The sequence below is a fragment of the Littorina saxatilis genome, linkage group LG11, assembly GCF_037325665.1.
Source record: "Littorina saxatilis isolate snail1 linkage group LG11, US_GU_Lsax_2.0, whole genome shotgun sequence".
In the NCBI taxonomy this organism is placed as follows: domain Eukaryota; kingdom Metazoa; phylum Mollusca; class Gastropoda; order Littorinimorpha; family Littorinidae; genus Littorina; species Littorina saxatilis.
In genome coordinates this window covers 21,965,022-21,978,050 of record NC_090255.1, presented here as the reverse complement: position 1 = coordinate 21,978,050, position 13,029 = coordinate 21,965,022, and the positions used below count along the sequence as shown (strand labels likewise).

Here is a 13,029-nt window from a genome sequence, read left to right as displayed (position 1 = left end):
CCCCTCCCCCCACATCCCAATTTTCATAAGCTCGGAAAATAGTTGTTTTCAAGTTTTTATAAATTTTCTATGAACAAAATATTTTCACGGTATTTGTCTACAGTCACATGCATGAGCAGCTGGTTAGGACCATGTGGCTGTTTTGCTCAACAGAATAATTAAATTAGTACATCCTGTTAAAATCCACCAGCAAGATTCAACACAATGTTTCACATGAACAAGTATCAAAATAGAAATAAGAATGCATGTACAGGCCTGCCAACCACAGTGAAACCACAATTAAGTGCAGCAAATTGACATTTAAAAAAAAAAAATGTAGCGTAGAAAATGGTGTTTTGGTGCAGCATTGTCCAAACTAAATTCAGAATATATATATACATTTAAAAAAAGTTAATTTAGAAAAAAATAAAATAATGGCCAATGCAGTTCCACTTTTCAGTGTGGACAATGTTTCATGACTCAAGTTGTGACCGCTACAAGGAGTGTGAACCAGAATTGAGTACCAGGACTCGCAAGAAAGAGCAAACTGTCGCATGTTTGCAATTATTTGTTTGAGCATAGCAATGGGCGCTTCTGGTGAGGTTATGCCCCCTCTTTCTTTCGGCTGGTAACTGGCGCCACCTCGCGGCAAGATCACACGAGAAAGGAAAAAAACTTGCATTGGTCCCAAATAGCATATCGGTTTGGTAACAGTTTGTGTGCAAGTCGTGCATTTTATACGGTAAACAGACAATGGTCGGTTCTGGTGAGGTTATGCCCCTTCTTTCTTTCGGATGGTAACTGGCGCCACCTTGCGGCAAGATCACATGAGTTGTCTCGCATTATCACCCCAGAAGCGCTCATTGAAAGCTTGGCGTAGCAGCGTAGAAATGTGTCTTAAAACGTAGCAGTTGCCATGGCAGCTCTGCGTGTACAACTGAACCTCATATGCACTGAAAGTAGGATAAAATATTTTGAATGACACTAATCAGACAGTAGTTTTGGAAACCATAGGAACGCTAAATACTGAATTATCTCAAAGCCTTAATCATTACGAAAATATAACATTGAAGGCAGAGCAAAGAAAACCATACCAACCAACATCAAAATAATCTCACAGAAATGTGCAATATCATTTTGCATCATTTGGAATCAATAATAGGAAGCAAAATAATCAACAAACCAAACACAAATGACAGCAAAAAACAAAAAAAAGAAAAATGACAAGCAATTTCAAGCATCATATCAAACCCGTTGATATAATGGGTAAGCCAATCATGAAGAAAAGAAAACGTGAACTAGAAACGGGTTACAAGTGATTTCTGCCAAAGACGCCCAATTCACCACCTTCACCCACAATGGGTGACCCCACAGTGCGCAACCCCAAATCTGGTGACCCCAACGGAATCTCACACGTAACAAACGCTGCTTGTTTTTACGGTCCCTTGCTTAGCAAACACTTCCCAACAATGAATTTTTTTCTCTCTCAACCGAAGGAACAGTTTACGAAACTTTTTTGCATCAAAAGGATCTCTTTTCCCTTACATTTGCTCCAGTTAACCCCTTCACTGCCACAGTATAACAGCATTTTGGTATTGCTGTGTGCCAGGGCAAAATTTCGCTTTCTTCGGTAGGTTCACTAATCTGTTCACTGCTCGATCATTTATTGAGATATCTCTTAGATCTTTGGCATGTGTTTTGCTTATACCCTTGGCTATTATAGGATGACATGATCATTGGACTTTGTGATTGTTATAGTAAAAATTGATATAATGACCATTTTTGTCAAAAATTACAGTTTCCGGACTTACACACACACACATTGCAGCATGTAAAACCACACAAAACACTGCTAAAACTGGTGTCAAACATCAGGTACTCACATTACAGCCCATAAAAGTATTCTTCTGTGTGGTAATCCATAAATCACTTCTTGTAGAGCTTCCAGAACACTGTATTGCTTGAAAACAGGTCTACGAGTTGAGGTCCGACTTTCGGCCGCCATTGTGAATGCTATAGATCGGTTCTACATTTCTAACACAGTTTTCACCACGTGGTACTAACTTATCCGAACGGTCTATGGGAAAGAACTGTGTTTAGAACCCCTACAAGTACTTGGACAGTGGTTACCTCCCATTTAATTTTCAGAAATGTCCTGAAATGTTGCTAATGCAAATCCCACGTACAAGGTAAGGTTATGGGCGTACGACAAACCGAAAATGACCACGTACCTAGTACGGGGTGGGCAGTGAAGGGGTTAATCTTTTTTGATGAAATCGTTGCTGAGATATGAGGTCCTTCTGATGGGAAGCCATCTTCTGTCATCACTTTGTCCATTATTTTCACAACATATACCTCTTATGACTGGCCAATCTGCAATGTACGAACATTTTCAGGGACCACTGTAGTGAATTGTTTTAAGTGTGTTTTATTCATTTTCTTTGATACAACAACAAACAATAACAACATTAAGAACGTTAACAAGCAGACTGCTTTATGTACACGTTCTAAAATGATAATCAATACACATTCAGATAACAGAAAAGTAGTGAATTCCCGAATGATTTAGCCACAGCATTGTTCATTATGTGTGCGAGTCGCTAATAGCATCACCCATTATGGGGTTCCCAGTTGTGGGACTACCCATCTCGGGTAGAACAAGAAGGCGTTAAATTCGACTTCATCAGCATAATTTCAATGACACTCTCACCATCACAATGAGCAGTTCTACTGTCTGGTGCCGATCTACTGTTAGTCAAGATCACCTGAATGTCCTCAAGGGGTATGGGTAACAAAGTCACCCGACCTACAAAAAACCTTCAACTTCAAGCTCATTTTGCAGCAAAACAACTCAAGCAACTTGACAAAATGCTACATGCAAAGGACAAATCTGTTCAAGCTTTTCTGTTGTCCCAAAGCTGTGTAGTCTACTTGTAAAATATTACACTTACAGGACAAATCTTCTCAAGCTTTTCTGTTGTCCTGAAGCTGTGTAGTCTACTTGTAAAATATTACACTTACAGTGACAGGGCAAATCTTTTCAAGCTTTTCTGTTGTCCTGAAGCTGTGTTGCACTTACTTGTATAATATTACACTTACAGGACAAATCTTTTCAAGCTTTTCTGTTGTCCTGAAGCTGTGTAGTCTACTTGTAAAATATTACACTTACAGTGACAGGGCAAATCTTTTCAAGCTTTTCTGTTGTCCTGAAGCTGTGTAGCACTTACTTGTATAATATTACACTTAAATGACAAATCTTAGTCTACTTGTATAATATTACACTTACAGGACACATTTTTCAAGCTTTTCTGCTGTCCTGAAGCTGTGTAGCACTACTTGTATAATATTACACTTACAGGACAAATCTTCTCAAGCTTTTCTGTTGTCCTGAAGCTGTGTAGTCTACTTGTAAAATATTACACTTACAGGACAAATCTTTTCAAGCTTTTCTGTTGTCCTGAAGCTGTGTAGCACAACTTGTATAATATTACACTTACAGGACAAATCTTAGTCTACTTGTATAATATTACACTTACAGGACAAATTTGTCAAGCTTTTCTGCTGTCCTGAAGCTGTGTCAGTGTGTGGCACTATACTTGATAAACTGCTACTGGACAATAATCTGTTCAAGCTTTTTTGTCATAGCAGCACAACAATACATTTTCCTGATGATATTCATAATACTATTTTCCTGATGATAATACTCATCAATTATAATCATAGCTGCCAACCCCTGTGAAGCTTAAAGACTCAATTGTAACAACATGGAATACAAGTTTAGCATTTTCGTAAATTCAATCGCACGTCTGCATTCATTTTTTGCTATCTCAAACAAAAATATATACACGTCCGATTACTTTATCAAGACAAGGCAACAACAGCAGGTACATAGCGCGAATCTACAGGGGCACGTGTCGGTGTGGCTTACATTTTCTCTGACCCATATTCTGACTGCTGACACATAGGGAGAAGCAGAAATGAGTACTAGGGCTGAGGTGTACGAACCCAAGCGGGTGCCACCCAAATGGGAGCGAACAAACTGCGCAGTCAGATTCTTTGAAATCACAATCAAAAAACAAAAAAGGTAAGTTGTTGAAACGTTTCATTTGACAAAACAAAACAAGTTTCAACAAATTAAAAACCAACACTGCGGCTGGCTGCCGTGTGTTTTGTTTTGTCAAATTAAACGTTCCAACAAATTACCTTTCTTGCTTTTTGATTCTGAAACTTGGAACGTGGGAAGTCATTTTTGGCTCACGTAAGTGTAGCCTATGCGATCGTAACTTTGTCTGTCTGTGCGTGCGTGCGTGCGTGCGTGCGTATGTGCGTGTGTATGTCTGTGGTAGAAACTCTAACATTTGAAGACGTCACATTACATTGACGTCACATTATGACGTAAGAGGGTTAGACGTCACGCGAAGGAAGTGCTGAAAGTCTCGGTCATTATTATTTTGAGCGCGCCAAGACTAGTTGGCAGTCGTGTCCTTGTAAGTAGGCTACATGCAGACAGACAGATCCAGATCTAGTGTTTCGCTTTCTGTGTGACGGAGTGATTGAGTTTGTGTTACTGTTTGTCGATTTCTTACGTGAGCCTTGATGGCTTCGCCTCTTGTTTAATTTAATTTAATTAATTTTTAAAAATTTTTTTTATAGACATAACAGCAAATCTCAAAGTTTCAACAAATCCAATACTGCGGCTGGCTCCCGTTTGGGTGGTAACTTTTTGTGCACCACAGCCCAGGACACAACAAGGAGACGTGGCCACTCTGCTACTTAAAACAGTGCCTTTCCAGTTCCTCAGTTGACAACTACAAATAGAAACACGAGTTTCAAATAAAAGAAAAAGAGAATTGAAAAAAAAACCACCCTCAACTCCTAACATGAGAATATTTTATTTCTAATTCTATGAGTTTTTGTATAAAATTGTTAATTTTGCAATCCACACTCCACTACACCCAAAAGAGCTGCTAAAATGTGTGAAGTAGAATACAATGCATCAGAAGACCCAAGGTTTTCATAAGCTCAGTCACAAGCTCCTGATCCAAGGTCACAGCCAGCAAAAATAAAGGTCACTTACCTGCTATAGGTCTGTCAGAGGCGCCGCCAGTATTTGTAACCACCCCACCGGATTGCATTTTTTGGAACCTTGGAGGCAACTCGTAGTTACGACTAGGTCCCACAGGCTGCAACAATTCTGACTAAATTTAGAAAAGAAACAAATTATATATAGCATCAACCTTGAGAATTCTTCCAAATGATATCCCCACCAAATTTGTCTTCTGCATTTTTTTTATTAAATGTATTTTATGACAAATCTTGCTTTAAAAAAAGTTGATGTGGCACTGTGACGACCTCGTTTTTCCAATCAAATTGATTCAAATTTTGGTCAAACATTTTTAACCTTGTCCAGAATATGAGTTTGCAATTCATATTGGAAGCTTAAAAACTAATCGTTCATGTTTTTAAAAATTAAAATGTTGATTATAGATTCAAAATGATTGAATTGTTTTTCTTATCATTTCCTGAGTCCAAAAATATACAGCTATGTCATGTTTAGTCTGAAAATTTGCTGGAAGTCAAAGAAAACCGGTCTTATGCGTTCATGATCTGCGGACACCAGCGCAATTCGTCTCGGTCTTTGGCTAACCAAGCCTCAAACGTTATCTTGGTCTTCGGCTAACCAAGCCTCACAAGTTGTCTCGGTCTTCGGCTTACCAAGCCTCACAAAGTTGATCTTTTAAAAAAAAATTGGCTGACAGATTGACTAAATGTTGTATCGCTCCACATGACTTGTAGTTTGTGTACTGTACTAACTTTCTTTTCCCTGACAGCGGCTTTCAAAGCACTACTGGCCATGAAACGTCCTCCGTTAGCTCCCTCCCGCCGGTCAATCGTTCGCTCGTCTTCAACACCTCCGAGTCTGCTTCTGACAGTCACCGTCAGCGGTGAAAAATCGCTGGAGTTAAAAGAATTGGCAAGTGGCGACCTGAGACCAAAGTGTCGAGGTTGAGCAAAGCCGCTGACGTTGTTTGGCGGAGGTCGGAAGGGAGGTCCTGGCCTGTGACCTCCGCGGGACGACATGAAACGGCCCACCTGTGAGTGGAACTTGGGGATGCGGGCTGCACCCTGCAACACGTTGTTGAACAAATTTTAAGTGAAAGAATGACTTCTACAAACTAGAGTAGAAATCAATGTAATGCTGCTCAGAGAAAATGATCAGTTGCTTTGCAAAAAAACACGTTGTTTCCTTCACCCAAGGACTACTAAAGGGAAGGACTGGCACAGCTCAGCTTCAGTGCATCTAGCGAAGGCCACCGCTCGCGGGCTGTGCTGGCGTCTATTTTTAGCGACACGTCACGGGTTGCGCGTAGTAGTTTACTGTAGAGAACCTGAAAATAAATTCCGTTGATTTTACCCCAAAAGCCCATGTACTGTCTCGCAATATTATGAGAATGTGTCAAATAAAAGTTAAATGACACTAAAAGACTCTCTTTTGAAATATTAGCTTCTTCAAGTGCGGACTATTTTGCTTGCAACTCGCAACTCGCAAAGTAGTTCTCGAAGGTTTCAAACTGTCATGGCGGCCACGAAGTGTTTACATCGCATGTGCTGACTAGAAGTGGATGTTTTGATTCAGTTTTTGATCGTGTAGCAAGTGTAGTCCTTGCCTTCACCACTACCAATCTATCACATAAGAAAACAGCCAACATCAAAAACTGACCCATTACTGTAATTAACACTTGTTTGCTATCTGAAGTAGTCAGAACCAACACCTCAATTCAGTTTGAACAAGTGCTTGCCAGGAGCCGTTTTCAAGACCCGCACCATAGAAAAAATAATGATAAATAATATTATTACTAATACTATTATTATCGAACTAAAGCAGATGCAACTAAATCATCCACTGAACCCTTTTCACAAAGGCAGAGACCGTCTAATAATCTGACACAGTTATTCGACACACCCACCTAGTAGACCTTACTACTCTTATCTCCTCCCCTATTGGCCAAGTTCACGGTGAAGTTGGCAGAACAGCACCACTTAGATAGAATAACCAAGTTTTCATCATTTTGTCTAGCATCACTATAGTCTCTCTTGTCACAGAGTCTCTATTTTGCTGCAATTTGGGACCTGTCGCTTGATTTCATGGAAAGAATGTAACCAAACTGTACAATAAGAATTTTAAACAGAAATGGCCTAGTGCACTCTTGTGCCAGGTCATTTTCCAAACACACACACACAAAACAATCAATACTCAGACGGAACGGTAAATGACTGGCAGTAGCCAGGATATGAAAGATAGGTACTTCTCACCTGAGTGGATAGGTAAATCAAGTTTGGATTATCACCACTAAACACTAACAGTAACCTAAACAACAAAGTGACTGTGGTGAGATGAAGTTAAAAAACAAAAGATATCTGTACTCACCGATACAAGAACAGCACAAGACAGTACGAATTTTCGCTTATCTAAGCTTCATCCGCAACAAACAAACAAACACTAACAGTAACACTAACAACAAAACACACTGACGGGTACTTTGAGTTTCAATTATCACCCCTAAACGCCAACATCAAAACACACTGTCTCCCTTGCTTAGATTTCAGACACTGTATTTTCACAAAACCACGCCTACCTTTCTCAGCGACTTGCTTTTCTTGGGGTTGCTTTTCTGTCGCTGAATAAGGCTCTGAATGTGCTGAGTGGCTGCATCGGCCACCGCAAAGTATGTCACTTCACCCCCAAACCTGCAATCACACAACAGGCTTAGATACAGTTGAACCCCCCATTTAAGACCTCTTTTTTCAGACTTTCTGTAAATTTACCTCTATTCAAGACTCCCTGCTTTTTAAGACCTGATTTTAATCAGATTTTTTTGCGGTCTTTCTTTCTAATTCTTTATTTGGTGTTTAACATCCTTTTCAACCGTTCAAGGTTATATCGCGACGGGGAAAGCGGGGGGGGATGGGATAGAGCCACTTGTCAATTGTGTCTTGTTCACAGAAGCACTAACAAAAAAATTGCTCCAGGGGCTTGCAACGTAGTACAAGGTATTACCTTGCTGGGAGAATGCAAGTTTCCAGTACAAAGGACTTAACATTTCTTACATACTGCTTGACTAAAATCTTTACAAAAATTGACTATATTCTATACAAGAAACACTTAAGGGTAAAAGGAGAAACAGAATCCGTTAGTCGCCTCTTACGACATGCTGGGGAGCATCGGGTAAATTCTTCCCCCTAACCCGCGGAGGGTGGGCTGAGGTCTTAAAAGGGGGGTTCCATTGTACAAATATATGCCACTGCAATGTATTTCACTTCACCCCCAATCCTGCAATCACACTGCAGGCTTAGATACAGTTGAACCCCCCTTTTAAGACCCCCCTCCCCCCCCCCCCCCTTTAAGACCTCTTTGAAGACCTCACTTTTTCAGACTTTCTGTTCATAACCTCTGTATATTTACCTCTATTTCAGACTCCCTCCTTTTTAAGACCTGATTTTTTAAGCTTTTTTGATGTCCTAAATGGGGGGTTCCACTGTACAAATCGCTCACTGCAAAGAATGTCACAATCTTGCAATCGCATGGCAGGCTCAGATACAACTGTAGATTTTCAGCTGTCGTTGACTACACTCACTTGCGGTACATGTACACAAAGTACAGTTCTCGCTCCCCATCTTACTGGATCAGAAACCACTAAATTCGGACATGACGTGTATGTAAATTTATATTAAATGAGCTAAGTAAGATGAAAAATAAAACAATACAAATTACAATACATAATTGCTGCAAATTCAGAAAGCAAGAACACTGTACTGTCAAAATTTGAAAAGTCTTCGGTGAAGGAAAATTAATTTTGTCCGCCCAATACCCACACCCCAAACCAACAAACTATAACCGCTACTAGACTGTATCAACAACTGAACGTTAAAACTTGACCAACCAAATAAACTCTGTTTCAAATCAGAATAAGCTAACAGCAAAGACAGAAGAAAGAGCAGAAAAGTAATGTAGATCATACGTTCTGGCGCAGACGACATCAGGAATAGACTTGATGAAGTTGCCCACATTGGCAAAGCCCAGCTTTTGATAGGGAATGCTCTCCCCTGTCACATCCCTATAGTCATCTGCACAACAACATTAACTCATTAGACATGAGACCAGCAAATGTTCAAAAAGTAGGAAAGTGAGCCGGGATCCAGGGGCCGCTTAGACCCCTGGTGGGGTCCAGGGGCAACGCCCCGGTAGGGGGTTCAGGGGGGCGAAGCCCCCCTGACAGAAAATGAATGTTAGAATTATAAAGGCCATTTTGGGGCCTCTCCTGATAGCAAAAAATGAGATCATGCCTTTTTAAAAAGCTATAAAACCCACAAGAATAATATGTTTTAGCATTTTAAACAAAAGTGTGATTTATAACAATCACACACACACAAAACTTTCCCCTTATTTTTTCAGTTGCTAATGAAAGATGAAACACCCGACTACGTTCTCATCAACTAATTTCGGTGGTGCACTCGCCCTATCGCAAAAAGAAACAAGAAGGGCAAAGCCCATACGACTCACATGCTTGACCTCGACCTTTAGGGTAACTAAACCTAGCAATGACATCATACACTAAGAACTGCTTTACACATTTTTCCTACCAAAATACATGTGACCTTGACCCAAGGTCAAGGTCATCCAAGGTCATGCAACACACAGCTGTTAATTCAAGACATAGGAAGTACAATGGTGCTTATTGGCTCTTTCTACCATGAGATATGGTCACTTTTAGTGGTTCACTACCTTATTTTGGTCACATTTCATAAGGGTCAAAGTGACCTTGACCTTGATCATATGTGACCAAATGTGTCTCATGATGAAAGCATAACATGTGCCCCACATAATTTTTAAGTTTGAAACAGTTATCTTCCATAGTTCAGGGTCAAGGTCACTTCAAAATATGTATACAATCCAACTTTGAAGAGCTCCTGTGACCTTGACCTTGAAGCAAGGTAAACCAAACTGGTATCAAAAGATGGGGCTTACTTTGCCCTATATATCATATGTAGGTGAGGTATTCAATCTCAAAAACTTCAGAGAAAATGGGAAAAATAGCTGTTTTTTAGGCAACATTTATGGCCCCTGCGACCTTGACCTTGAAGCAAGGTCAAGATGCTATGTATTTTTTTGGGGCCTTGTCATCATACACCATCTTGCCAAATTTGGTACTGATAGACTGAATAGTGTCCAAGAAATATCCAACGTTAAAGTTTTCCGGACGTCCGGACGGACGACTCGGGTGAGTACATAGACTCACTTTTGCTTCGCATGTGAGTCAAAAAATGACAAAAGTTCGCTTGCATATATATATTTTATAGAATTCTCGCGACCTGGCGAAAAAAATGTCAATGCACCTCCAGCCCTATGTATCTGCTAGTGGTACCGGTCAGTATCGTCCACAACCAACCACTCAAAACAACGTACTTTGCCGTAACCTGACCCTGGGGTCCGGAGCCAAATCGCCGACCGGATTTTTGAGTGGGCGTGGTTTGCAGCGAGAGTTATCTTTTCCTAGCTTGCCCCATGCATAGATGCTACACCAAGTCCGTATTTCACCACGCAGTGGCCGTTGTCGCACCACGTGCACACCGCCTGACCGGGAATGGATATGGTTAATTCAATTCTCGATAATAACTAATAGTTTGCGTTACCTTGTTATGTCATGGGGTTTAACTAATTGTACTGCTTCGGAATCAGACTGAAGTGACAGAACTTATAGCATGATGGTACTAATCTATTTTCAAGTTTTCTTCAAGAATGTTTTCTTTCAAATAATAAGTCTATAGGATGAGACATTCGCAAAATGATGTCTTGTTTTATTTCATTTAATAACTTGGATCTGATGCACAGTCTCACAGAAAAATGTTGAAAAAATATCTGCTGTCCACACTGTTCTGCTTTAAATATCAAGGTCTCTCATAAGCATACTTGGTAAGCAATTTCTGAGTGTCATGTGGACATCTGAAGGGCAAATTAAGGCACATACTTCAGCTAGCCTTCAGTTTCAGGCAAAAGAGATAGTCATCAGGAGTGCGAACAAAAATAACATTGACAGTGCTCTTGGCATGCACATATTGGACTGGAGTCACGCGGCGCTGTTTTGCCCAATATGAATTGTGACGTCAACCCTTGATATATATAAATATACATACAGGGGCGTTGCTTAGAAATGTTTATGTTCGGACATTTAGCCGAAACTGTCAGAGAGCTTTAGGACATTTCAGAAAACTTTCGGCTACTATTTTGGCTCATCGAAAGTCGCCGTAACATTGAAGCACAAGAGGGCAGTAAAACAAAAACGGACTGTCACTGATGTGTGTCCAAAATGTGAGTGTTCTGGGGTCAGAGAGGTGTACCATGACTAGGAAATATGTGTTTGAAGAATAACACCAGTAAAACTAAAAGACTAAAACTAAATCCTGCTCAGCTGTTAGTCACACCATCACTGCATTGTTTCATTTTCCATAAAGAATTGTCATAAAATGCCCCCCACCCCCCTCCCCCAAATCCAAATCACTGACTGACTGGAGAAACTATCACGAACCGGAGGACGCAAACGCTGAGAGAGTGGAAAAAACTCTGGCAGCTTTAATTTTCGTAAATCATAAATGGCTTCCGTTCAAAACATTGTTTCGTTTTTGGCATTCGTGAAGAAAATAAATGGCAGTCAGTTGACTAAGTACATCGGCAGCAAAATTTAGTAATCAAAACCTGATCAATAAAAATAAAAACACGGAAAAATCATGGCCGAATGGGCCGATTCAGACGAATAATCTTCGGACATTTGGTCGATAAGGACATAAAAGTTTCGGCCAAAGTAAAAAAAAATCAGCGATTGGCCGAAGGGCCGACCCAAACGACACCCCTGTATTATAACTTACTTAATCTGCCCTTCTTTCCTGGATTCAAAGGCATTTGCATCCAGTACATTTCATTTTATTTGTGTGCTAGTTTAGTAATTTTTAAAAGAATTGTGATTCTCTAGTTTCAAAAGTAACTTACAAAAGAATCGTGATGCAGCCACTCCTTCTTTGCAGCTCATCAGCACTGACCGAATACAGGCCTTGGTGTTCTTTAGAACAGGACTCTCGTCTACCCCTGCCATCGCTGAAGGGGCCTACACTCTACCCTGGTCTTTTGGTGTCAACTGGAGCTTTTAACCTGAAAATGTAACATGAAAGGAAAATAACAACATGAACAAGAATTGACAGTTTGCGAAAGCAATTTAAATCAGAATCAGCTGCTCCCTTCCTATAACATACATTCTCACAGTAACAATGAGCAACTACAGCGTTTAGATCCACCTTCTTAGAAAAACTTGTGCATTCGATGCTTTCTGTTTCGTCTTTCGTTTAGCGTGGAGCCTCTTCTCTACGTTTGCGACACCTGCTAAAAGCAAGGGCAGCGTTGCCGATATTTACGTTTTTGTTTACCTAAAATCACAAAATGAGTCAAGGCCTTTGGTTTTCGTGCAATTAACAAGCGAATGTCCAACGCAGAAGTGAGAAATGTAATCGCTTGGTGATTTCAATCCCGGGAAATTCCCATTTCTCGTCATAAAGACGTGAAGAGTTTTCAAGGGAAACTACGCCAGGCGCGAGAACTACATTCACTGGCTGCGCTCCCTTGAAATGTGCGCAATTGTCAAGTCCCGTCGGCCGTGTTTTCTCACCTTTACATTCTCAAACTTCGGTAGCATTGGTCTGGAAAGGTAACGTTTGACGCAGCTTTGTGCAGAAATAGTCTTCAGATTTGTTTGGAACATTTTTGCTTATCAGTAGACTAGAAATCATTGCAGCACAAAATCTAAGGCAGCGAGCTGATTGGCCCATACTGCAACTTGTAGTTGTAGTACAAGTTTATGACGAATTTCCTTTGCTTGACCGCATCCAATTTGTTTACAAAAGACACAAACAGGAACTCCAAATTGACCGTGATGTTCTGAGGAGCCAATATCCACAAAGAAATGTTTTGGCATGTCCTTAAACTATGCAGCAACACTGCCGACC

General features: G+C 40.4%; 1 protein-coding gene across 6 annotated transcripts in view; it reads right to left on the bottom strand.

Annotated features, from left to right (window-relative positions):
- LOC138980013 (tudor domain-containing protein 7B-like) overlaps positions 1–12,573 on the bottom strand; it is a 53,668-nt gene extending 41,095 nt beyond the window's left edge. For 3 of the 6 annotated variants that reach the window (XM_070352780.1, XM_070352781.1, XM_070352783.1), the window contains exons 1-7: positions 12,454–12,573; positions 12,023–12,181; positions 9,000–9,105; positions 7,617–7,728; positions 5,794–6,105; positions 5,057–5,177; positions 2,690–2,785 (exon numbers count right to left, since the gene is read on the bottom strand). In XM_070352780.1, the coding sequence (XP_070208881.1) occupies positions 2,690–2,785; positions 5,057–5,177; positions 5,794–6,105; positions 7,617–7,728; positions 9,000–9,105; positions 12,023–12,125 (850 nt within the window). In that variant the 5' untranslated portion in view covers positions 12,126–12,181; positions 12,454–12,573. The remainder of the gene's footprint in view (positions 1–2,689; positions 2,786–5,056; positions 5,178–5,793; positions 6,106–7,616; positions 7,729–8,999; positions 9,106–12,022; positions 12,182–12,453) is intronic. The other 3 variants (XM_070352782.1, XM_070352784.1, XM_070352785.1) reach the window with 3 other exon arrangements.
- Between the last annotated feature and the right edge of the window lie 456 nt (positions 12,574–13,029).